The following is a 27,340-nucleotide window of genomic DNA, read 5'->3' on the forward strand; positions in this document are numbered from 1 at the left end:
GCAGTTGTGGCCTTGAGGGGTTTGCCCTCCACACCAGTGAAGTGCCTGACCCATATCTGAAAGGGGAGGGGGGGAGAGAGATTCTGGATGACATTTTCACCAAGATCCTGCAACCTAGTGTTACATCAGATGCTGACCATAAGGCCTGGAGGATGAATATTGCAGACAGTAGGGAGGCCCAGGAGTTGGAGAGGAAGATGCACCAGGACATAATGGGTCTTTTCGAGCAGCAAACAGATGCTGCAGACACGTGTGGACCTACTGGCTCAACAATCCCAGGCTCACCTGCCTTTACTGTTCATGGAGAACTTCAGTATAGCCCCACCCAATAATTCCCTCCCCCTCCCCTCAAAATTCCACGTTGCATCAGGGGTCGCATCCATACCCCTGCCACTCCACCACTGGGGACATTCAGTACAACCACAGCTTCACATACATCAACCTTAGTTCTCACAGGTCAGTGTATGTGTAGCTAAAATGGAAATCAATGTTCCTTCTGTTCCATACATTTATTAAAGTTTTAACAGATTTTCTTTTAACTTGCACAAAATATTTTGAAGTGTTTTCATTACTCAATAAAATAGTATTGTTTGGAAAATAATTAATCTTTATTAGTTGCTAACATATGCGGCAGAGTGCCTGGCAGTAGTGAAAACACCCACTTACTTGTTATTGTACTCTGTGACATAACTCATAGGATCAGTGACAAACACAGTATAAGCAGCATAAATGTACAGCAAGCACCACAAAATTAATAGGTGCACTGTCAGTGATCTATGCATAGATATGCACCAAGCACCACACAATTCCCAACAGGACCCCAAAGAGCAGAGCCAGGGAGAGCACAGGACACCACAACTCCTTACTCTGGCTCACTGTTAGAGTGCTCTTTCAAAGCCTTCCTGAGCCATAGAGCGCCGCATTGAGCTCTTCTGATAGCCCTTGTGTCTGGCTGTTCAAACTCAGCAGACAGCTGCTACAGCCTGGCAGCAACTTTTCCCTGTTGGCATCACAGATATTATGCAGTGGGCAGCTATAACCATAGGGATATTTTTCTCACTGAGATTCAATCTTGTGAGCAAACAAGGCCAGCATCTGTTCAGACTACCAAAATCACATTCAACTGTCATTCTGCACGTGCTGAGCCACAAGCTGAGGTGGTCAGTGTACAGCCTCATGAGCCAGAGGCAGGCCCCGCTTTAATAAGTGTGGGGCCTGATTCGAATACCCGGCGGCGGTGCGGCACTTCGGCGGCAGGTCCTTCACTCGCTCTGGTTCTTCCATGACACTGAAGGACCCAGTGCCGAAATGCCAACGAAGACCCGAAGCGAGTGAAGGACCCGCCGCCGACGTACCACTGAAGACCAGACCGCCGCCGGGTGAGTAAAAAAATTAAAAAGCCGCCTAAGTTAGGCGCTCTTCTTTAGGGCATAGGGCCCTCTTAGGCGCAGGGCCCGATTCGAGGGAATCGGCCTAAAGCCAGCCCTGGCCAGAGGAGTAAGGGGTAGGGTGGGTCCCCCAGCATCATTACAGAATTTCAACATTGCCAATGATAATCCACTGGTCGGGAAAGAAAGTCCCTGCTTATAGCTTTCTGAACAGTCCTATGTCCTTAAAGATACAAGTGTCATGCAACTTCCCTGACCAGCCAACACTGATGTCAGCGAAGCATCCCCGGTGATCCATCAGCACTTGCATAACCATAGAAGATTAACCCTTTCTGTTGATGTACTCTGTGGCAAAACGGACTGGTGCCAAAATAGGGATATGTGCACCGTCTATCACTCCACCACAGTTTGGGAACCTCGCTACTGCAAATCCATCCACCACACCCTGCACATTGCAGAGAGTCACAAACCTGGGCCTTGCACATTTGCATAACAATGGCCCCCACCGTGGATTTTCCAATTCCAAAATGATGAATGGTGTCCCACTAACTGGTAGCAATTCGGCATTGCAAGTTTCCAGAGTGCAATCGACACTCAATTCTCCACTGTGAGTGAAGCTCACATTCTAGTGTCCCTACCAGAGGGCTAGAGTAAGATCTGCATACAGATCCAAGAATGTGGCCTTGCCCATACAAAAGTTCTACATACACCATTCGTCATCCCAAGCCCGCATTACAATGTGATCCCACCAGTCAGTGATGGTTTCTCAGGCCCAAAAGTGGCTCTCTACAGTTCACTGTTGGTGGTGTGTTCCTAGACCAACTATCTTGAATTGGTTATAGTTATGTCCCACAGCAATCTGCCCTCCAGGAAATAGTCATGTTCCCTGTAGCTCTTCCTTTGGCTCTGCAAATACTGGAGGATCGTATGTCCTGTGCTTGCAACACTCATGACAATACTGCAGAGCTCTGCAGACTCCATGCTTCAATCAGAGCAAGTCCCGCATGGGTTTGTGGTATTTTCAAAACAGATGCAAAAATTATGGGATAAAGACGGAATTATGCAGTGGAGAGAACTGCATAATGGGAACTTGACACCGCAGTCACAGTCACTCCTGTGCGACTCATTTCTGCCCCACCGTGCCTTGCCAAAATTTCCAAAAAGATAGTGTGCTGGACAGTGGCGAGTACCACACTGGGATACCAACCCATGGTGCACCGCATTGTGCACTGAAACCAGCACTCCTGGTGAGTATACGTAGCACCGATGCAAGGAACCAAGTACACATGCACCCAAGCAATACACTCATTGCAACAGCTTTATGTCGAAGTAACTTGCGTCGGCAAAAGTTTGTAGAGTAGACATGCCTCTAGGCTGCTAACTCAAAACTTTATTTAAAAAAAAAAAAATCAACTGGTTTAAATATGCTCATGAAACAAGCCCTGACAGGATGGAGACAAGCTAGGCAGGAGGGGGAGGGCCTGGTATAAAATTGGGAAAGTTGGCAGCAGGAAGGGGCTGCAGTCACTCTCTGGGCTCAGAGAGGGAAAGGAGGAAACTCAAGTGGGAGCAGAAGCCATGGGATCCTGGCCCTAAAGGCAGGGTTTACCCAGAAGGGTGGTGAAGCAGAAGCCTGATAGAGGTGGAGTAGGAAAAGGCCTAGGGAAACAGCAGCAAGGTCTTAGACAGTGCAGGCCTTGGCCACTGCTTTAAGGGTCTCTGACCTAGAATCTGGAGTAGCAGTAGGGTTCCCCTACTGGCCACTGGGGAAGAGCCATAGCTTTGAATTAGAGAATTGCCAGGAACAATATCCAGACAGCCAATCCAGTGACTTAATACCCCAGAAGGGGGAAATCATATAGTGACCTGGCCGGAGGGCCAAGCCACAAAGAGGGAACATCCCAATCCACAAAGAGGGAGCATCCCGAGTCAGGAAGAGAAAGCTGTCCTGGAGCATGAAAGGGACACAGCATTAACAAGAGATGGAAGGGGGCATCAGACCAGGCAGATCTATTTCCCTGATGCAGCTACAAGGAGGTACCCCTGCGCTGAGTAGAGAACCCTGAGACACCATCCCTCAGAAATAAGAAGTGTATTTGCTTACTTAGCCACTCATAACTCCTTTGGGAAGTGGGTAAGAATACAAGGAGGTTAAGTAACTTAGTCAAAGTCTCAGTCCAGTAAGTGTCAGAGCATGGATTAAAGTGAAGAAGCTTGTGCTCCAGCTTCCAAACCATACCTAATCACAATCACCAAATCGCCCAATTAAACAGAGCTATAGACTGCAGCCACTGAAACAATCATATAACTTTTGTAAACAAATCCAGCCAAGAGCTGGAGTGGTAAAGGCAGTTCCCCAGATCACAGATGAATAACTTCAGGGAGTAATGTTCTGAGGTGTTCATACCCATCAGTAAACACACATGGGGCTGGTCTACACTGGGGGGGGGGGGGTCGATGTAAGATATGCAACTTCAGCTACGGGAATAGCGTAGCTGAAGTCGACTTATCTTATTTCGACTTACCTCGGGTCCTCACGGCGTGGGACCGACGGCCGCGGCTCACCCGTCGACTCCGCTACCTCAGCTCACCCTGGTGGAGTTCCAGAGTCGACGGGAGCGCGTTCGGGGATCGATATATCGCGTCTAGACGAGACGCGATATATTGATCCCCGATAAATCGATTACTACCCGCCGATTCGATGGGTAGTCTGGACGTACCCATGATTTTCTACTAGACCACACTTATGCCTGTGTATTCAAATGGCATCATGTTACTTACAAGTTAGCAGGAGTATCTGAATAGAGCACAGTGGCCCAGAGAATTTGAATTCCAATGGGATTAAAAGTAATATGTCATCCTTTCTGCGGAAAGTCTTTCCTTGGTTATAGCAATGGCATATACCTCTTTACATTCAAATAAATAACCCAAAGCTTTCAAATTATGGCACAGTATACAAAAGCATATGATTTACTTGGGAATCTTATGGGCTCTCCCTACTCAACAAAATAAATTTTCATTACCCAAAACCAACTAACATTTTACAGAATACATTCTGGATACACAATTCCAAGGTCACATAGATGCTTTTTATTTCAGTAAACCTATGTTCTTTATATTGAAAAGCTGAAAAACAGTAGAGCTACAGCAGTGTACTTATATTTACGTACCTCAAGTGTTCTTGACTGCTAAGTCTCACAGTCTCACATACACCAATAATCCCACCATTTGCAAGATCACATTAATAGAAAACGTATCCCAGAATGCTTTACTGAATGGGGACAAAGGGGAGTATGTAATGTATATAGACATAGGACCAGATCCTCTGATGGTTTAAATAATTGGGACTGCACTGACTTCAGTGGAACTACATCAGTTTACACCAGCTGATGATCTGGCCCACCTAAATTACTGAAAATAATTATGTGAAGTCATGACATACGACCTGAGCTGTGATCAGCAGATGCACACTAGCTGGACCAGCACGCAGAATTTAAAAAAGAGAAGGCGTTAAGGAGAGAGGGCTCCTGGCAAGGTGTTTTCTTTCTTTTGGAATGCACTTCTTCAACTTTGGCTCACAAAAGCCCACATCTGTTGGCGTTTAGGAAATGTGGCCAAGCACATCCCTTCAGGGATGAGTGGGGGTCTGAAGATGAAAATATTGTAAGTGGGGAATTTGGTTTATCATCTGTCCTGCCTCGTTACTTATTATTATATAGTAGGGGTTACTATTTCTTTTCAATCTATTGTATGTTTTAAGTATTTGTCAGAGGCAGATCCTCAGCTAATGGAAGCTGACTTCAGTGGAGCTATGACAGTTTACACCAGCTGAGGTTCTGCTTCTAAAGGGTACAGATGGGTGCCTCTTGCTGTTTTATATCAAAATTAGTAAAGACATCATGTAGCAAATACTTTAACAAAACTTTCCAGTACCTGCTGACTCTTCTAAAAGATCTCTTTGCATATGCAATTATAATGAGATACTTAGTCCTCTTCTCATGATAACCATAAAACTTTCCACATTTTGATGTTCTGGAAGATCTACCACATAGATTTGAAATTTAAGAATTCTGTTTTGTCAACTTTACTTTGCAAGGATTTCCCCCCCCCCCCCCCCCCCCATTACTGTGCTGTACAGACATGTAATATCCCATAGTTAGCAGACAGGTCAAAAGTCATTTCCAGAATGCTTACATTCATAGGCTGTGTTAAATTTCAAAATAAAAATTATAATTTTCTGACAAGTAGCCTTTGAAAATCCAACACATTTCCTTGTTCAAAATTTCAAGATTTCTGTGTAAACTAAAATCCTGCTCTTTAAAAATCCTGACAGTCTGTTAATTCTACAGAATTTCCTTCCCATTTCACACTTGATAAAGACTCTTATGCCTTTCTTTCTAGAGCTGCTATTTCCTCTTGCTTCGACTATATTCAGCAATAATCTCAGAGCCCTCTTGAAGTCCTCTAACTAAGCTGGCTATGGTCACATTCTTAAATATTCTTCATATCCAAATAACTAAAACTAATAAACTCATTTGTAGTTGGAGAAAGATCTTTGGTTTCTTTCTCAGGCTTATTCTCAATGCCAAAAAAGAATTTCCTTTGTTTTCTACTCTTTGATATATTTTATTATAGGCACATGGTGGTATCATCTCTGAGGCCATAGCTATACTTACAAGCTTACAGCTGTGCTGCTGTAAGAGCACTTGTGTAGCCACATTATGCCAACAGGAGAGAACTCTCCCGTCGACATAATAAAACCACCTCAACGCACAGTGATAGCTATATCAGCGGGAGAGCGTCTGCCACCGACATAACGCTGTACACACCAGTGCTTGTCTCACCAAAACTTATGTCGCTCGGGAGGGAGCGGGGGGGGTGTTTCACACCCGAGTGACAAAAGTTTTGCCAACATAAGTGCTAGTGTAGACATGGCCTGAGACATTATTCCATGTATTGGCAGCTCTATTAATGGCATCCATCAGATTCAGTGACTTTGGAAACAATGCAGTCTCTTCTGTCAACAACAATTAGCAACGCTTTTCTGTAGTTCTTTCTGAGAGTCTGAGCAGCATATGACCAGTGGCTATATAATGGAAGTTGCATTAAAGAGGCAAGAGCATGGCAAAATCTAGTTAACTGTTGTCGGCTGACCCTCTTGTGTAAAGGAGTCTTGTCTGGCAGCAAAATCATCTTTTCCTCCAGCTCAAACAGGCATGGACAGCCGGCATAAACTTTGTGAAGACTGGATTCTGGGAGGCTTAGGGGATTGGTAACGGGAGAAGAAACCTTTCACCTCTAGGTCAGTAGTTTAAATCCAGCCCAGGTTAGTAACAACTGAAAGCCTTTACCATCTGATGCCTGTTTGGTGAACTAAGTGAAATGAATGCAGCAATGCATCACTGCAACATTAAGAAACCTGAACAACATGCCTCAGCAAATTGCAGTTGTAGTCATCTGAAATTTTACTTTGAGACACTTCACATTTCTTAATATTGCAGTCTTCTGATACAATGACAACCACCCCTTCCCTCCCCTTTCACCTCCCCCACAAAAACAAACAAACCAGCCAACAAAAACTATCACTTACTTTCTCAGGGATTTGCTACAGGTAGCAGAAAACACAACTTCTGGTTGTATCTATCCTAGTTATTTACACTGAGTTCATTACAAGAGTTGGACAGAAACCAGTTTTTCCATCCCATGAAAACTGTCAAGGTTTCAAAATATTTTCCCATTCTGCATCAGGACAAAACCGAGACCTTTCAAAAATTTTCACTAAAGAAAGACAGACAGACTAACCCACTCCTGCATAGCTAACAGCCAGGGCATTCACCTGCAATATGGGAGACCCAGGTTCAAGTACCTGGTCCGCCTGATGTTTTTGGTGTTTTGGTAGATCTACTACCTAGATACGAAATTCAGGAATTCTGTTACGTCAATTTTACTTTGCAAGGATATTTTCCCCATTATTGTGCTGTTCAGACATAGAACAGTCAATAGCTGGTCAAAAGCCATTTCCAGAACGCTTAATTCATAGACGGTGTTGAATTTTTCTTTTAAAAAACAAAAAAATAAAAGCCAGAATATAATTTTCTGACAGCAGCGCTTGGAAATCCAGAGCAGAGACTTGAACCTATGTCTACCACATCCCAGGTGAGTACCCTAAACCCTGGACTATTAGCTATGCTGGAAGGTACGCCTCCCTCTCTCTCTTTTCAACTGTCTTTATCAGTTCAGTATAAAAACAAGCAAACAAAATACAGATACATGTAAGGATGGACAAAATTCCTCAAATGTAAAATCACAGCTTTAAAGATTTGCACTGAGTGTTGCCTGTAGCATGCCATACCAAAACTATAGCATGACATTTTCCAGAAATTGTTCATACTTTGACAAGAGTAACAAGAATTTTGCTGCTAGACAACACTTTTATACATGTTATGGACATTTAGTAAACAATAATCTCAGGGCTCGAATGTTTAAGATAAACTTAAACAACATGCTTACGTATGATAGATCTGGAACAGGCTATAATGGAAATAAATGTGGAAGCACACACACACACACACACACAGAGATATGTAAATTTTCTTCTAGTAAACCTGATACAAACATGATACACTAATGCTCCCTTACTTCTATCTAACCACAACTCCTCTTTTTTCCTAAATAAGAAATTAAAATTGTGTGCTACAAAAATATTCAACAGAATTGTTACATGAGAAGAGAACATAATGATCACTTCTCTTGAGCTACATGCAATATTTTACATCTCCTTCTGAGTCCAGTTTATACATATAACCTTTTAATACATATTATATTAATCAGACCTGGTTTAAAAAAAATCACCACACTGTATGTATATGATTTAGGCATAGATTGGCCTAAATCCCTGGATTATACATACTAAATTGCTTAAGTAACTGTTGTCATGTCTTGGGCAATCCCATAATATATTTTTCATAAATTAAGTGGTTATGTTTCTGAATTTGAAGTACTACAATTACTTCTAACATTTTGAAACCTTCTTTTTGCCCTCATCAGATAATTTACATTAGAGGAAATTTAGCAACATTGTACACCTCTACATTACATATACGCCTTATTCACAAGCTTAGTGTCTCTAGATCTAAAGCCTAATAGAAATAATATTTCAACTGAAGTGTTCCTAAAGTAAGAAAAACAATTTTGAATGTGGTTGCTAGAAAGGGAAATTTTGACACCGTTCTCAAGCTAGGAAGGTTATAGAGCTGAGATTCTGCTTTTAATTTATTTCAAAGCATGTTGACACTATTTTTGAGTATGACTACTTTTTATTAACCAAATGACAACTAAGTAACATGAACCAATACACTCCTCGAGTGGCTATAAAGGATCAAATATGCAACATCTGCTCTGCCCCTAACAGTGGTAACTCTGCCTGAAAGCTATTCCAAATGTGCAGTACATGACAATACACAGCAAGCTCACTTGTAACTGATACGGGAAGCATCTAAGTCTGTATACTTTCTGCATGATAGCAAGAATGATTTATTCTCTAACAAAATTAGCTGATCTCAGATCCTCTTGTAGTCATCAGCATATGGCATGACAGTTAGATGTAAAATTTTTCTGCTGACAGCAAACAATAATTCACTTTCCCTGAACCACTGATTGAGAGTAAAACATCTGTAACAAACAATTCATGTAAATTATAACAGAAATCATATAGCTGGTACACTGGTTTTCTGTCTCCCAACTTCACACTGTACTGCAACATTTAGCACAGAAATAAAAAAACATAAGCATCCTTTATTTGTGCTTGTTTACAGGATTGTGGTGGCAAAAAAGAATCTTCCCAAGGAATTGATCAAAAGATAGCACCTCCCCCTAAAATTTTTAAAACCGCATGACAGGGTAAGAGACACACTGCAGATGTTTCTGAACTATGCTCAGCATGCCTAAGGAAGGTAAGTAGGCAGCATAAAGAGTTTGGAACAGAGGAAAGGATCTGCCCCGATGTAGTTAACTGTATGTGAGTTTAGACCAACCCACCCCAGAATAGCCAATAGCTTGGTGGTTAGGACACACATTTGGGATGTGAGACCCTGCTCTGTCCAGTTCAGAGTAATCACATCCCAGGTGAGTGCCCTAATCACCAGGCTACTGCCTATTCTAATGTCTTCCTCAATCTCTCCTTCTGGAACTGTTCTGCTTTGCGTAAATAATTACAGTAACTATTCATTGGGCCAGAGAGAGAGAGACTGGGACTGATTCTGGGGTAAATAAAGGCCGTGACATAACTGCACATTTTATTTGGGATGAATTTTGAGGGTGCTAAAAGGTAAAGGGAATAATGCCTGAAGTGTGCCCAGGGGTAGGCTTGGCACACTTTTACCTATTAGTAAACTGACCCTCAAGGAAAGTTTCTCTAAATGCAGGGAGCTCTGCACAAACTAGCAGAAAGAGTACACTCACTAGCAATCCTGATTCATAAGCACTTACAAGCTACAAGAGGCAGAAGGCTGAAGCATATACCAGTAAAAGTGAGTGCAAATACATGGACATCTGGAGACTCTCCTGGTTCTAAAGTTAAATTTGGAGATGGTTCATTAGAGTGTCTATGTTTGGCTCTTAATAGAAGGGAGCAAAAACTAGATGCTAGTTACATATCTGTTAGTGGAACAGAAACTCAAGTTTGAGAGCTGGGAAAAGTGACAGATCAATTGGGAAAGCTTGGAGAAGAAACAAAGAAAATTGCTACCCTCCAACCTCAAACTGAAATGCTAATTACAGATAATACAGAGCCAAGATAGATAGTAGAATTAGAGAATGTACATAAGTATTGTAATTTAAGGTTAGTAAATTTCTTAAGACTTGGAAAGAAAGGGTCTACTATTAGAGGGGACCTCTCAAACTGCTTACACAATATTTTAAAGAAATCTTTAAAAGTTTCTAAAGATGGCATTCATTCCATTCTGATGGCTTTGTTCTTGCCAATTTGGAGATATCCACAACTAAATGAGTTTGATGCTGAGGAATTAGAAGATTTTTACCACCATATATTACAGCGCAAAACCGACAGACATACAATGATAAAAAAAGCTACAGACAGAATTGAGCACAAGGGTACTTTACTGATCACGTTTGTATTTCAGCCTAACACCTGAATAGATAATGAGCACAGTGTCAAAGGAGAACATTTAGGATCATGTATCCTTGCTGGCATCAGGTTAGGATTGTATCATTTATGAATTTTCATAATCATAAAAAGATTTATCAGAAGCTTTATATGAAATAAGAACAGGAGTACTTGTGACACCTTAGAGACTAACAAATTTATTAGAGCATAAGCTTTCGTGGGCTACAACCCACTTCTTCGGATGCATAAGAAGTGGGTTGTAGCCCACGAAAGCTTATGCTCTAATAAATTTGTTAGTCTCTAAGGTGCCACAAGTACTCCTGTTCTTTTTGCGGATACAGACTAACACGGCTGCTACTCTGAAACCTGTTTATATGAAATGCTAGGCAAACTAGGAATTATAAATGTACAGAATGTATATACAGAAGAAACAAGCGTTTACTAGCACTTTAATGGCCAATAAATTGGTAACTTGTCTAGTGATTAATCCTTACCACTTCTCATCAAATTTGACATAGGGCTAAATTGTGCCTGGTAGACATAGCCCTAGTAAGGGCAGTGCAGAGCTATACCAGGGCAGGCACCAAAAAGCACTCCTTGTCCTGTAGGAGGAGCAGTGTTATAGGGTGCAGCCTTCCCTCCAGTGCAGGCTGATGGAAGGGAAGATGGGTCTATGGCCCTATAACGCTGGCAGATCAGGTGCCAGCTCATGCCAAGGCTCCTAGGCCCCAAGTGAACACTGATGAATGCGTAGCTGGAAACCAGTCTGGCTCGCCTGTGTGTTAGTATTATTTAAATAGGTATTCGATTTATAAAAATGTGTTTAGACTTTATGAAATGCTTGTAGGATGCTGCATGTATTAATCTCCTGTAACGTCTGTACCCCATGTTATAAGGTTATATTGAGTGTTTGCATTGTAAGCCTCTGTAGCTGTGTAACGCATCAAGCAGGAAAGAAGCATTAAATTAATGTAAAGGCTGGCTTCCTACAGAAGATGCTAGGTCCTGCACACAAGAAGGCCCTGTGAAGTCCCGGGGTGCAGCCTGGGACTGTGGGATCGCTGTGCCCCTTAACTCTCTCCAGCCTGGGCTGTCTTTCATAATGCTTTGCTAGTGACCAGCAGCAAACTCCTCAAGGCGCTATGATCACTCGACACAACAGCATATGGAGCCCCACAGCCAGCTAGATTGCATGAATGCTCCCAGAGCCACTCATGAATCACACAGAGAAAGGCACCAGAGCAAAATCCCCCCCAGCTCCCAGCACTGTACCTCAGGAATATACTGTCTTGCACTGCTCAAGATGAGCAGTACTAATTTATTAACTGGTTTACCACTTCGTCGATGGAAAGTGAATATACACCAGCCTTTGCAAAACCTGAGCAGATTTGCCACAAGCTTCATACAAACTCACTGGTAAAGATAAACTGTTAAACAAATTTATTGACTATAAAAGATAGACTTTAAGTGATATTAAGTGATAGGCAAAAAGTCAGAGTTAGTTACCAAAAGAAAAGAAAATATAACCATGCAGTCTAAACTCTCAACCCTATTAGACGGGGCAACATCTAGATTAAGCAGTTTTCCTCACCCCACTGGATATTGCAGTCCATTGTATATAGATTTCATCCTTGAAATCTGGGCCAGTCCCCTCAGTTGGAGTCTTCAGAGTGTCCTTGCTGCTTGCAGCGTAGGTGGGTAAAGGAGAAAAGCCCAGCATGTGGCCACTGTGTTCTGTTTTATAACCTCAGTCCCATGTGCTTGGGAAGCACAAGTCCAAGCATGTCTGGGGGCATTGCTGAGTCTCCAGGCAAGGTTGAGCAATTCCCCTGGTGTGGCCTCATGCATGTGAGTCATTGAATTGTACCTCTCTTGCTGGACAATGGTTGTTGATGGATCGTTTGAAACCCCGCCTGGGTGTTGGTTACTTTCCTTGCTGTTGCCTCTGGGGAGCTAATATCTGGATGATTCCCCAACTTACAGAATGGTTTAGTGACAACCATACAACACAATCCTCATAACTTCATATGCATTAATGATATACATATATGGATAGAGAAATGACCTTCAGCAGATCATAACCTTTCCCCGATACCGTACAAGGCATGCTTTATATGCAAGATTATGATTATATGAAAATGAGGAATATGGGGGTTACAGTACGCTCCCCCAAGGTATAGAATGTCTCAGGCCCATTGAAACCAACTGAGCCATTGTGAAACATCAAAGGACAAAGACTCTGTTGACTGCTCCCCACCACACCCATGAAGAGGAGACCTGCAGGTGGACTTGTCCCATCAGCTTGAATGCTGGGGGAAGGGAATAAAAATCCCTGACAAGAAGGAACTGATGATCTCTATGCTACTTGAACTCTGATGGGCAAAGATCTCTAAGCATAAGCAAGCGTTCCCCAGTGCTTGGCCTGGGTTAGCCCTAGAGAACTCATAGAGCTTGCATATTACAGCAGCTTCTATTACTTTCTGGGATCTAGACTGGAGGGAGGGGGGGGGAAGAGAGAGAGAGAGAGAGAGAGAGAGAGAGAGAGTGTGTGTGTGTGTGTGTGTGTGTGTACCTGCTTTAACCTTGTAAGCAACTCATTTCTTTTCTTAGTTAATAAATCTTTAGTTAGTTTATTATAGGATTGGCTACAAGGGTCGTCTTTGGTGTAGGAGCTAAGTTGAAGTTGACCTGGGGTAAGTGACTGCTCCTTTGGGACTGGGAGTAATCTGAATATTGTTGTGATTTTTGTTGTAAGGGACTATCTAACACAAAGGCAAGCTTGCCTGGGTGGTAAGATAAACCGGAGTACCCAAGGGGACTGTCTGTGACTCCATGGTTAGGCTATTATAGTGCCTGAGAAGCTCATGCTTGATACTTGGTTGGTGAAATCTAAGTAGAGAACTCTCAACCAATTTGGGGTTTCTGCCCTGCTTCTTCAGTCTGCCCTGAGGTACTCATGCTCTTGAGCCACTCCAGACAGCTTGACAGGCCCCACTACCTCCTCTGTGCCCCTCCCCAACCTAAGGGTGTGGTCCCTGTGCTCCATTCTCTACAAGTGTGCCTGGCCTTTACGCAGGTCGAGCATGGACGATGGAAGTAGAAGGAGCTCCTTTTACCCTCCCCGTCACTGCAGACCTGTATAAAGAAGCAGGCAGAATCTGGCTCAATTAGTGAGATAAAAAGCTGCTGAAAATTGAACGAATTTTATTGTTCCTATTGCATCGTTTCACATTTTGGTTCTTTTAGATTTAGAAAATGAACTGCTAATCTTTAACGCTTCGACATCATGGGAGAAGAAAGGGGAGAATACTTTACTTGTTTACATGAGATTTGGCAAGTTATGTTGTCATATCTTCGAGAATGCTACACAGATTTTAAGATATGCACCCTGTTTCCTTGTATAGCTATTACTGGTATGTTAAAGCAGCAGCAGAAGAAAGCTTATCAATAGTGGGTTTTTTTGACACTAGCTATTAAACAGGAACCTTTAATAAAAAATATAATTTTTTAAAAAGGGATTATTCCCAGCCATTTCTATTTCACATTATCAATTCCACAATTAAGTGCAAACACCAACTTGAAATCCACAGAGCTATCCTTTTTTAGTATTTTTGTACTATATTCATGACTTAAAATAGTATTCAATGTGTCAATGTTTTTATTTCTGACATCATTGTGTAGTTTAATCACCTTGCTGGTAAAGCTCAACAAACTTTCACCAAAGCATGAAAAATACATGGAAATTTCTGTTACCAAGAGGGAAAAGTATCAAAGCACAGTGGCTAGCCACTTACTGTGAACTCACAGTAGCACTTAACTGTGACCTCTTGCAAGGTCTTTAGGTCAAGTGTAACAAAGAGCAAAGCACTGAATGCTTATTTCTATGTGCTGTGCAAGGGCCCATTCCTGCAAAGATTTGTGCACACTAGCTTACTCATGCGAGTAGGCCTATTAACGTCAGTGTAAAGTTACTCATATATGTAAATCCTTACAGGATCAGACTCTACGTTTGGAGGGATTATTATATATAATTATATATATATATATACACACACATATATACACATACATACATACATACACACATACACACACTTTTTAAAATAATCCTGTCTCTGAATTTGAACAGTTCTTTTTCTTACCTGAAGTCTAGTGTTCATTTCCAAAAAGTAGAAATTCTTCTTGGTGTCCACAAGGAATTCTACAGTTCCAGCAGAGGAATATTTTACTGCTTTGGCAAGAGCTACTGCTTGTTCTCCCATTGCTCTTCTTGTCTCAGGGTCCAGAAAAGTGCTACAAATGCAGAAAAAGTGCCTTTCTTTAGTTAGAAAAACATAATATTATCCTTTTCTTAAGCTACACACAAAAGAGGGCAAAAAAGAAAAACCCATGTAAATTAAAAAGGACACCACTTCTGGTCAATCAAATGCACTAAATTATATCTCTACTGTTGAATAAACAAGTTAAGGGCTTATTTACACTGGGAGTTATTCTGGAAGAGCTTTTCCTGATTAACTCCCTGCATAGACACTCTTATTATGGAATAAGAGTGCCTTATTCTGAATTAGTTTTAACCATACAGGGAGTTAATATTGTGCTTTAAATTCACACCCTATATTACTCCAAATTAATTTTCCTTAAAATTGCAAACAGACTACTAATTCCTGTACTTCCATCCACGCTCAGAAGGTTAGCCCATCTTTAGAACTAAGAGATTATTTCATTCTAAATTCCTTTAAAAAATAAAGATTAAATGCAACATTCAGCACTCTTGGTAACCAGTATTAATGCATTTCAGTATTGAGAGTACCTTCAAGACAAATTACAGGAAAATGTTTTCAAGATATAAATTAAATCAATATACACATTGTATAACACTGAGATCTTTAAAATAATATAACCTAAAAAGTCATCAGTTATTTGGAGAGCACGTCTAATTATTAAAAACCAACATTAAAGAAAATTCTGGACAATGATGAAGCCTGCAGACAATAGCTACACTATGGAAATAGTAATGCCTACATAAACAAGAGCAAACCCTATGGTTGTGGTTGTCTTGTTTTCCGCATCTGTTTGAAATATAATTATGTGGCTGTTTCATAGCTATGTGCTCTGTAATCCAAGCTACGATAAACTTTGGAAGTTCGTAAGGTCTGAATGAGAATCTGTACTGTGTTTTGTTTTTGTTTTAATTTGACTTTCTTGTATGCAGGCAAGGTTGTGATGAAAGAAAACTAGGACATGCACAATATTGAATCTGATAACCAATGACAGTTTGCAGTTTCCACCTTCAGATCCTAAATCTCTCTCTCAACTTTACCCTTAAACTGCAAGTTTTAGTTTTGTGGCTTTCTGATTTTGATTCATTCCCTTCAACACAGCATGGCCACCATTCAGCGTTGTTCTTCTGCCCCAAAGTGCAGCTCAGCTACTCCCTCAGGAGCCATTGTTAAGACGGCTCCCCAACAGTCAAGCTTCCTCACCCCAGGAAACTAAATACGTCACCACCAATAGGCCACTGAATTTACAAACTCAAGAAAACATATATCCTGATGATTCCTCTCCACTACACAACAAGTTCAGATTTAGATTAACCTATCCAGCTAGGGAAACTCTTGTGGCTTTTACCAAAGCTATGGAAAGTTTTTCTCTAGGAGATGCTGAACCTTGTACATGATCTTAAATGAAAGATCACATTTGTCCCTTACTAGAAACAACAGTAAGCAAAAATATGTATTACACCCTTGTTGCAGTTTATTTTAGAAACATGTCAGAACTACAATCAAGCAAGTAAAATATAAAAAGATAATAGAGAATCAGTTTTGGCCCACACCAGGCCACTTTTAAGAATGTTTTTGCTTTAAGTCGTTTTTAAGAGCTTTGCTTATAGACAGTTGGATTAAAAAAAAGTGCATGATGCCTAGAAGGGAAAGTAGTCAGCCAACTCCAACACTGAATTTTGTGATCTGTGGCTTGTCTTACTGAATTAGGTCCCACCCCTGCAAAGAGAACCACACAGAAGGAACCCTCTAGTTGCTTGGAGCCCCAGTGAAGTCAATGGGGCGCCACATGACCACAGAGAACTGGCTAGACAGAGTCAAATGCTGGATCAGGGCCTTAGTTTACAGTATTTCCTAAGACTTTTAATTGAAAGAAAAATGTTTAGAAGATGAATGATCAGCGAGTTTGTGCAAGAAAATGAGTTATATTGGACTCAAGCAAAAGAAAAGTGGGGTAAGATTCTGGACGAACCAGAGACAATGGGGAAACCATTCCTTTATAGGTAAAATGCTAGTTTGGCCTCAGTCCTTCGTAGAGTGGTAATATAGGGTTTCTTATGGACAATAAACCAGAGACTTTTGGCATGTTAAAAGAAGGTCTCTAGATTTAGGGAAAAAGACCTTCTTTGCTGGCTACATATAACAAAAGAATCTGAAAACAAAATGTCTGATTTCAGAAAAGGTATCAGTCTTTGCTCTAACACCTCTGATGAGATCACAAGAAACAAAGGGATGAGGAAAGCAATGAACACACCTTACCAGGGCATGGTTATGAACTGGTAATATAAAGAGATGGGGGTCTATTATTCTGATTCAGTAACAGAATAATGCATAGCAACAAGTTAAATAAAAAGCTATAATTCAATAAAGGGTCTTCTGTTGATGTCATCAATCACGGAGCACAGTTTGAATGGTTTATGAAGAGCAGTACATTTCTAATTTGGAATTATAGCCTTGGTATTCCTTTTCAAGAACAAGCATTATTATTTCTCATATGGATAAAAGGACAGTTACTTCCCAGTACTATAGTAATATCTTCCCGTATTTTCTAAATGTATGTCTGAGGTCTCTCTCTTTGCCTCCTGCTGCAGCAGAAGAATGGAACAGAAGTGTCACACTGCTAAACTTGATCTCTGCCATGTGGTTAAGCTTTATACACTAAAATGACTGGATTATCTCTGCAATCAGCTAGGTTAATTAACTGAGGTTTTCCTATTCCCTTCAGTGCCTTTACTTTTTACGTACATTGTTTCTCTCCCTTTTAAACAATTCACTCTCTCCTCTCAATACACCCTAAACAGCCCCTTTTCCAACCTAATCACATACCACTTAAAAATGAAACATTTTAAACTTGACTTCAACTCCTTCTCCACCTCATATACCTGTTACTCTTTGAACTAAATAGTTTCTCTGGCAGCATGAAGGCTGCAGAATAAAAAGACTTCACAAGATAAAAGCATCGAGAAGAGAAAATATGATCAGATGTGACATTTCAGATACGAGACCTTCTTCAAGCTATTGTGCAGCCAATTAAAGACAATACAATTGACTTGTTTTATTGTTTCTACAGCCTCAGGGATGGACACATGGGCAAAACGTTACTTCCCATCCCACTAACATCTCTGTTCATCAATGCAACTTTAATACAAAATATTCTCCAAAATATTCCTGCTCCCTTCATCCAGATATAAAGCAGATTACTTTTGAGAATTGAGGAGCACTGTTGCATCTAAAACATAATTTTATGCCGAGGCTACACTAAAATGTCAATGAGAATTCCCTTCTTTGATGATGCCATTCGCTACCATGTGATCTGAAGCAATCAAATCTCATGAGTGAAAGAAAGTCAGGTTCTTGGATGGGAGGCCTTTGAGGAACACACAGGTGTTGCAAGATGTGACAATGATTAATCAAGGTAGCACTTTTTCCTCTGAGTCTGTGCTCAACCAGTGTATTGTGTTATGTAATATCCTGCACTTAAAATTACTGTCTGTCAGATCAGATACATATAGCATTTAGGACCTTGATTTTGTAAGTGATGGGGAGAGTTGGCTCTACAGCCATAATCAAATTTTAACTCAAGTAACTTAAAATGATCCAAAATGCCCATTGGATGTGGTCATCACACCCTAAATTGTTGTACAATGTTGTTCTGCACTACTGAACAATTGCAAGTTCAGACCTAAACGTGGTTGCACTTAATAATAGATAATTAAATGCAGTTTGGGGCATCCTCCTGATTTTGAACAATCCAGGTTTTTACACACACACACACACACACACACACACAATTCTTTCAGGTGAACACCTTTGCAGCATGTTATAAGATGGTGTATTAGAGAGCTTTTAAGACCCAATCCTGTGAAGAGCTAATGTGCCTCAACTCTTACTAAAATCAATGGAGTTAAAAACATTGAGCAGCTGGAGGTACTGGACTCCTAATAACTACAGGTCATTAATTTGATTGGGACTTGCTATGGAGTGAGGTACTACTCAACACTTGAGTAACAGGGCGAGATTCTGCCATCCTATCAATTAACGTAGCAATCAAACATCTTCAGGAACAGCGAGTCTGAGACTTCATTTGGCTTCTGTACTCACTGGTAGGAGACGATCACAAAAGGAGAACATTTCTGTGTGTATGTCTAAAATACTTGACCAGTACTCTTACTATCTATTTTATACAAGATTATGAATAAAAACTGTAATAACTTGACATAGAATGAACATTGTGAAGCTAGATCAGAATACTGCGATGCTAAATTCTGAATCAGAATTACATTAGTTACTTAAACACTACTACTTGTCTTTACGGTGTTTTTTAATGGACTAAAAATTGTTCATATCTGTACAGTATGTAAAAGTAGCTTTCCAAAGCGTAATCAATGCTCATAAAAAGGTACAAGGAGAGAAGTTTATACTCACCTTGGTGCCTCTTCCACAACCTTTTGATTTCTTCTTTGAATGGAGCACTCTCTTTCATTCAGCCACAAAGCATTGTCATGCTTATCTGCCAAAACCTAGTAGAATATGTTGCTATTAACAAAGAAGTGCATATATTTGGCCTTTTTATATTCCACTATCAGATGCCTGTGCTGTCATCTGTGTGCCATAGATTTCATTACATAAGAGTTCAAATGTAAAATGTTTCACCAAATTAAACATAAAAAAGAAGCACTCTAGCAAAGCATGCTGAAAACAGAAATGAACATGTCCTTTCTAGAAAATTAGCTGTATTATAAATACGGTGAGAATATTATTTCAAACTCTAAACACAGTAACTGTCTTTTTTCTAAAATCTCCACTACTTATTTTTTTAAACTGTATTTATGAAGGATATGTGGGGGGAAAGCTCCAATAATTTCAAACATTGTGAGAAATACAAAAGTGAAGTTCATTAAATAAAAAAAAACTGAAAATCAATGGATGGGGACAAAATTATATTGTAATCTCCTAAAATAGTATTGCAAACATAAGTATACTGTTAACAATAGCCTATATCAACAAAAGGGAGTAAAATCTCAAAAGATGTCAAATTTAGCTATTGCTCTATGGATAAAAAGCTTTCAGAAACAGTTACTAATGGAGCCTACTCAATGGGTTAATCATAATACAGTGCCCCTCAAATGGGAGACAAGTGTTCAGAAACATCGTAACAACAAGGAGTCCCGTGGCACCTTAAAGACTAACAGATTTATTTGGGCATAAGCTTTCGTGGGTTAAAAAACCCGTGTCTCTTGGCAAAAGCGAGGGGGAAAGAATGAGATATGCAATGTAACATCCAGATTTCTCCAACAATTCAGATGAAAATTTAACTGGTTGTTTCAAGGAGCCTTCCCAAGCAGCTGAAGCTACTGCAGTCCCTGCAAGCTTAGTATATTGAAGAGCAAGGCATAGGATGAAGAGTCTGAGTCCCATTTCACATATCCAGACTGGAGAAGCGTGCAGGTCAGCAGGATAGGACTGTCAACTGATCATGAGCTTTTCAAACTGTCAGAAGAAAGGAAAATATAGGCAGTCCTAGTCTGAGCCCAATCCTTTCGTTCATACTCAGGCCACTCCTTAATGCTTCCTTTGGCTTTTCCCAACTTTATATCTTATTTCATGCTGCTCCCTATTCTTGGAGCAATTCCCCCCTTTTCATGTACTAAGCATACTTTCCTCTCCTACAAACCTTTTTCCACTAGCCTTCCCGCTCTGATTTACAATTGTCTGTACCAATCCTCATGCCCCATCCTTTAAAAGTGCAGTTCTGAACTCAAAATTGACTAGATAAAAATAGTACCATCTTACTCAAAAACCTGTGTGAACTCATCCCTATCTGCTTACTTTAGCAAAAAAAAGTTTTAACAACTTGTTCCTTTTAGCACCACAGAGTAAATAGACCTGAGAGTGAGCTAGATTCCATTACAGCTCATGCATCAACACAAAATTGTTAACTAATGTGGAAATAACCCAGGCAAATGAGACAAAAGTCTGAGTTTTGATTTCAGTGGGACTACTTTATGTGTTTAAAGTTAATAATATGTTAAAGTGCTTTGCTGGATCAGGGCCAGATCAGCTACTTGCAGCATCAAACTCAACATTTTCATAGGAATCTTTAGGGGATAGAGGTGAGGATGGAGCATAATTTGTCCCCACTTAACCTGTGGAACTTGGGGGATCCCCAGGAGAAATCCACATAGGTGCCTTTAGCTTTTGTGCTGGTGCTTGATCCCACTGCTTCCCAATGACCCTGGAGAGCACAAATGCTGCTAGAGCATTGTTGTAAAGGTGTATTATAATGCATTACTAGTTCATAGGAGTTTCCTAAGTACAGCTGGTCTCTGAATCTCCCAAAAGGAAGGTTTTGAAGCACACTTCAGGAAACAGAGCAACACAGCATAGCTTCAGGGTGTATTAACTTGTGCTGGAACAGAAGAATGGAGAATCCAACAGAGCATAGCCTATCTCCTCATTCCAGTCCTGGTCCATCCAGTCCATGACTGCAGAAACTGAACTCCATGGACTCCCAGTAGAGAAGTGTCTTTAGAGAAGGGGAGACTTATACTATAAATATTATTTTAAATAATAAAACCCAAAGGACAGGGTATGCTCGCTTGTGTAGAATTGCTCTTCTGGAACAACAATGGCTGCTTCATTGCCCTGCTTTTCTATAACCAGACCCTCTTATTCGGGCTTTTCCATTGAAACAGTTTTTCAATAGAAAATTGGGGGTGGAGTGAAAGTAACTAAACAAACCTTTTCATGAAAAAAGTGTCTGCTTTCCACAGAAAAATTCAAGTTTTAATTGAAAAAACAGCTTTGACAAAAAGTATAAATTGTCAATGGAAATCTGACAAATTTATTTCCCCCTATTTATATAAACATTTTCCGGGGGGAGGGAGGGGAGAATCATCTGATCAGCTCTCCCCTATCTCCTTCTTAGTTAGGAAACCCACCTTCACTCCTCCCACTCCTTTCCCCAGTTCTGAGGTACCTATAGTCTCTCGGGAAACTGCTTGTATCATTACTCACGTTTGCAATCTGCTTCTTAAAACTATTATTTTGCCACTATCAACAAACTTGGCTTATAAGAAGCAGATATGAGTACTTAACACAAAGGCTTAAGACGTTGCTTTTAACAATCTAGCTCAATGGTGTTGTCATAACTATAAAGGGAAGGGTAACAGCTCTCCTGTGTACAGTACTAAAATCCCTCCTGGCCAGAGACTCCAAAATCCTTTTACCTGTAAAGGGTTAAGAAGCTCGGGTAACCTGGCTGACACCTGACCCAAAGGACCAATAAGGGGACAAGATACTTTCAAATCTTGGGGGGGGGAAAGGCTTTTGTGTGTGCTCTTTGTTTGAAGGGGTTGTTCGCTCTTGGGACTGAGAGGGACCAGACATCAATTCAGGTTCTCCCCATCTTTCTAAACAAGTCTCTCTTATTTCAAACTTGTAAGTAAAAAGCCAGGCAAGGCGTCTTAGTTTTACTTTATTTTCTCAACTTGTAAATGTACCTTTTACTAGAGTGTTTAACTTTGTTTGCTGTACTTTGAACCTAAGACAGAGGGGGGTCCTCTGAGCTCTTTAAGTTTGATTACCCTGTAAAGTTATTTTCCATACTGATTTTACAGAGATGATTTTTACCTTTTTCTTTAATTAAAAGCCTTCTTTTTAAGAACCTGATTGATTTCTCCTTGTTTTAAGATCCAAGGGGGTTTGGATCTGTATTCACCAGGAGTTGGTGAAAGGAAGGAGGGGGGAAGGGTCAATTTCTCCTTGTTTTAAGATCCAAGGGGGTTTGGATCTGTATTCACCAGGAGTTGGTGAAAGGAAGGAGGGGGGAAGGGTCAATTTCTCCTTGTTTAAGATCCAAGGGGTTTGGATCTGTATTCACCAGGGAATTGGTGAGAGGTTTCTAAAAGCTTCCCAGGGTAGGGAATGGTGGCAGCGGACCAGAACTAAGCTGGTAGTTAAGCTTAGAAGTCCTCATGCAGGCCCCCACTCTTGTACCCTAAAGTTCAAAATGGGGATACAGCCTTGACAGGTGTAAGCAAAGGAACATCCAGAGTTGGGTCTTTATCTAGAGACCACTATTCATATTATTTTTAGAAACAAAACAAAAATAATTGTTTAATAAAAGAATTATTATATATAATTATAATTATTTTCAGAAGAGGTTTCATTGTCAAAATGCATTTACAGAAAGTGGGAATAACAGTCTTTAATTACTACTGGGGTGAACTGAAATTCCCATCTACCTCTAATTAAAAATACATGTTCCATCTACAGTATTTTTTCCTAATTAGTGGTGATAAAAGCAAGATATTAAAAAAATTACTAAAGAAAATGGTCAGATTTGTGAAGTTCCAAGATTAACTAATTAGTGGTATTTATTACTGACACCTCATTACACTAAATAATAAAATAACATTTATTACACTCTCTCCTATTTGAATTCAGCCAAATGCCATTTCCAGTTGCAACATTTGGTATTTAACCAAATACCTTGCAATTAGACATTCAGTTTACTTTTACTTTAAACTGAGATCCTTCATGTCAGATATTCAAGGAGAACAAGACTCCAAAAATCAGTTCAAGCCATGAAGTCTATTTGGACTCTTTTTTCCTGTTAATTGTTTTAGCCTTTTTTTATGTTTTACGAGTGTTTGTTTTATTCCTCAGCACAGGAAACCCTTACATTTTTAAGTACGCAAGGTTTTGGAGCTGTGCAAGAATGTTAAAAAAAACTGTTTAAAAGCTACTGCTAAATTAATAAATATTTGGCATCTGTTTTCAAAGTGTTTGTATGTTCAGCAGTTTGAACATGAATCAAGGTCAATCCTAAACTTGATTAGGATATGTAGCTAAAATGATATACTGGATTGTTGTAAAGGTGTATTATAATGCATTACAAGGATAAAATATGATTCATTATTCTTATTTCAAATTTATAAATTATAAAAATCAATGATATCTTGTTTGATCTTTGATGTTATTTGATGTATAGTATCACATTGTTCTAAAATGTGAAATATCCGAACATTTTTGAAAGGTAGAGCAAAAAATATCAGTCAGGCAGGGTTATTTAATAAGAAGTGAATAAAGGTGGATTGCAAAATTAAGTACCAATATAAGAAAGCACTTGAGCACACATTTAACTTTAAGCACATATTAAATCCCATTGACTTTCAGAGTTTTCCTGAACTGAGGGTCTTAAAAATCAACTTAATTTCTGAATCCATTTTTAGACTTCTTAAATAGGCTACCATCCCCACTTCAGGTGCTAGTTTCACTGTGCATTTTATAGTACTTTTGATCCAACTCTGTATCTACTGAAATGGAAGGAAATTTTGCCACTGATTCAGTTGGGTGGTTCTGCTTACTTGTTTGATGGGGTGGAAGAGAAATAAGGAGAAGATTTATCATTTTTTAATTTTTATAAAAAATAATTTGACAGCCAACATTACCCCTGTTGAGGAACAGATTACTTTAAGGCCCCAAGCCTACAACCACACATGCATGTGCTTAATTTTAAGCATGTGAGGAGTCTCTTTGATACTATTTAATATTGATCTTTTATGTTTATAAAACATATTTGATAGCTGACACTTTTTTAATGTTGGTATCTTTCCAGAGACCAAAGAGATGGTATTTGGTGCCACAAAGGAAGAATAGGAGTCTACAGTTTCAAAAGTGAATAGTAGTTTTGGGTGTCAAATTTGAATTCTATCAAAAGGCCCAGATTTTCAGATGCTGGATGTTCAACACCTTATGAAAAATCAGGCCTTTTAAGGTATTTAAAGTGGAGCCCCCAAAAAAGCTGGGGACCCAAAAACCAATAGTCACTGTTGAAAATTTGGGCCTTTTGATAGGATTCAGTTCCTGGTCACTCAAAAGCCAGAATATAGTTTTGGGCTTAACCTTCACCCTTAGTAGATTCAATATTTGCTCATTTTTCTGATACCATATCAAGTCTGTGTTTAGGGAAATTTTTAAGCAAAAAAACCAAAAATCAGATCATACTAAGCATGTTGGGTAATAGAGTGGACATATTTGGCAGTGTTAAAGGGGTTAATTTGTTTTTTCCTCTTACTTACCAGTCCACACAATCAGCAGGGTTTTTTATATTAAATTATTGAACTGCTGTCAAAGTATCTCAAGGTCTCAGTGAAAAAAAATCACATGACAAATTATAAGGAATTTGTATTTTGGACTGGAAAAACAAATGAAACTTCCGTTAAGGAAACTGACACACACATTATAGATTTCTTGTCAAAAGAGATTCATTCAGGGTTGCATCCACAATTTTAAGTTCCATAGATAAGATGGGAAAGAATACATTCAAAATATTAAACAGGTAAAACTTTTTACCAAAATCTGTATGCCTGAATATAGTCCTGTTTGGTATCAATAAATCTGGTTTTAATTTATATGATACCCATTGATGCATACACACTAAAGAAAGATGTCAAGTAAGTTGTTCACTCTAGTCTAATAGCACTTGCTTGGGCTTCAGAACTTTGATTTTTCAAAATTCTGACAGGCAAAAACCTCATATTAAGAAGTAGGAGTTGGTTTGTAATTAGCTATAAATATATTTGAAAATCTTTATTCACATCACTTTACCTAGAGTCTTAAGAAAACAGTAAAAGAAACCTCAGAATCCCTTTCAGGTTTGTTAGAGTTGTATGCAAAACTTTAACTTGACTGTTTAAATAACGTATTCTATGCCCAGTATTTTGCACTTTGAAATAATAAATCCACATAATTATTTAGCTTGAGGCACATTTTATGACTAAATCCAAACATAAGCATGATATAATAAATACTTTCCCCTCCCCCCCCCCAAGATCTGTGGGAAAGTTCTAGGGTTTATATGGATACGTTTCTGCTTCCATATGAAATAGGATGCAATACAAACCAACATTGTCAGAACAACCACTGTACTTGTCTTTTATTGAAACAAATATTGAAGAATGCGTTAAAATGTAAAGAAATTCCCTCCAGAAAAATCTAAAGATAATTTTTCTCCCCAAATTGTGTGCAATTGATAAGTCTAATAATGGTATAATTTTTTGCTTTGAATTCAATGTAAATATGACTCAGATATTGGTTACATAATATGAATCAAGCACAGTATATTATATACCCACTAATGGCAAAGATTCAAAAATTCTTTAATGTACATAATATTAAAATTTTAGCACAATTTTGAAGTATAATGATGATGTAGCTGAGATGGCACTTCTGCTCAAACTCTATTTTTAATCATTTATCTCTTATTTCAAAGAAGTATTTGGGGCTGCAAATTTCTTGTTCTTGGCTAAAAGTCCAAAGGAAATTGTCTTGGAAAATGTTGTAATATTTTGCTACATTATTCTTCTAATGCATGAGCATTAGAAGAGATTTGTTTCCATTAGTTAAGACATCTTTAAATGTATTTATTTTCAAAATAGAGGCTTGTTTTAAATTTTCAGATTTGGTGAATTCTTGTAAGAAGACTAGCGTCTCTGGCATGAACAAAATTTATCTTCAATCTGAAAAGAGCTGCTTGTAACACAAAGGGCATTTGGAGTAGTTCCATTTGCTTCAGTGGAGCTATGCCAAATTATACCAACTGCAGGTCTGGCCCAAGATCAAAATTAATCTTTTTTTGTATCTAAGCTATCCAAGTAAAAAGCAGCCATATATTGTGAACTATGAGGCAACACCTACACACACCTTAAGTGGTTCAACTGACTTCACAGCAACTACAAACGTGTAGTTCAAATGATATGCATCATCAGTCATCAGAACCCATTGATGACCTTCATTTGATTTTCCTGTGTTATGTCCAACGTATCTGAAGGAATTAAGCAATCCCCTCTGGACAAATAAGAAAATGTTAAATGTGCTCTGGAGGAAGTTGGCTCTAGACCACCTTAGCTTGAAGAATGCTTTGATAGTGGGATGTGGAGGTGAAAAACAAAGGAGAAAATTTGGGGGCAGGCAGATCTTTGCGGTTCAGACAAATGCATGGATACCATTTCTCCCATCTTCCTGGAAAACAGAGGGGAGTAGGAGCGAAAATGTTATTTTGTTATCTGAAGCATATTAATAGATTAATCCATGCTAATGGAAAGAGGGGTAAAATATAGCTCCTAGCAAAGCCCGCCCCCATGAATTAGAACAAGTAGCACTGCATCAAATAGCCGCACTCAGGGTTTCTGCCAGATCAGGGGAGTTTTAAGTTGTGATGGATACTCTGTAGGAACCCTGCTGCAGGAAGCAGCTCAAGGGATATGCTAGATCAGCACATCACATAGCCACCATGGTCACAAACGCCTTCCCCATTAGCCTGCACCACCCGTGTTTTGGGTTGCGATGGACCCATCTGGACTCTCTAGCAGAAGGGATGATGCAGTGGAAGAAAAGAGGTTGTAAGACTTTCCACCTCCAGAATCTACTCTGAAAGAAGCTTGAGAGGACAGCTGAATCCAAGTCACGGTCTCTGAGTAACAGAATACAGTTTGATATCCACATTAATGTCTTTAAAGCTATAATAAATCTGACCATGCTTA

General features: G+C 39.6%; 1 protein-coding gene across 5 annotated transcripts in view; it reads right to left on the reverse strand.

Moving 5' to 3' along the window:
• PCCA (propionyl-CoA carboxylase subunit alpha) overlaps window positions 1-27,340 on the reverse strand; it is a 421,040-nt gene that overhangs the window by 228,435 nt on the left and 165,265 nt on the right. For all 5 annotated transcript variants that reach the window (XM_065409497.1, XM_065409531.1, XM_065409513.1 and 2 more), the window contains exons 11-12: window positions 19,218-19,312; window positions 14,655-14,805 (exon numbers count right to left, since the gene is read on the reverse strand). In XM_065409497.1, coding sequence (XP_065265569.1) covers window positions 14,655-14,805; window positions 19,218-19,312 — 246 coding nt within the window. The remainder of the gene's footprint in view (window positions 1-14,654; window positions 14,806-19,217; window positions 19,313-27,340) is intronic.

This window comes from Emys orbicularis, chromosome 1 (assembly GCF_028017835.1).
Source record: "Emys orbicularis isolate rEmyOrb1 chromosome 1, rEmyOrb1.hap1, whole genome shotgun sequence".
Classification (NCBI taxonomy): domain Eukaryota; kingdom Metazoa; phylum Chordata; order Testudines; family Emydidae; genus Emys; species Emys orbicularis.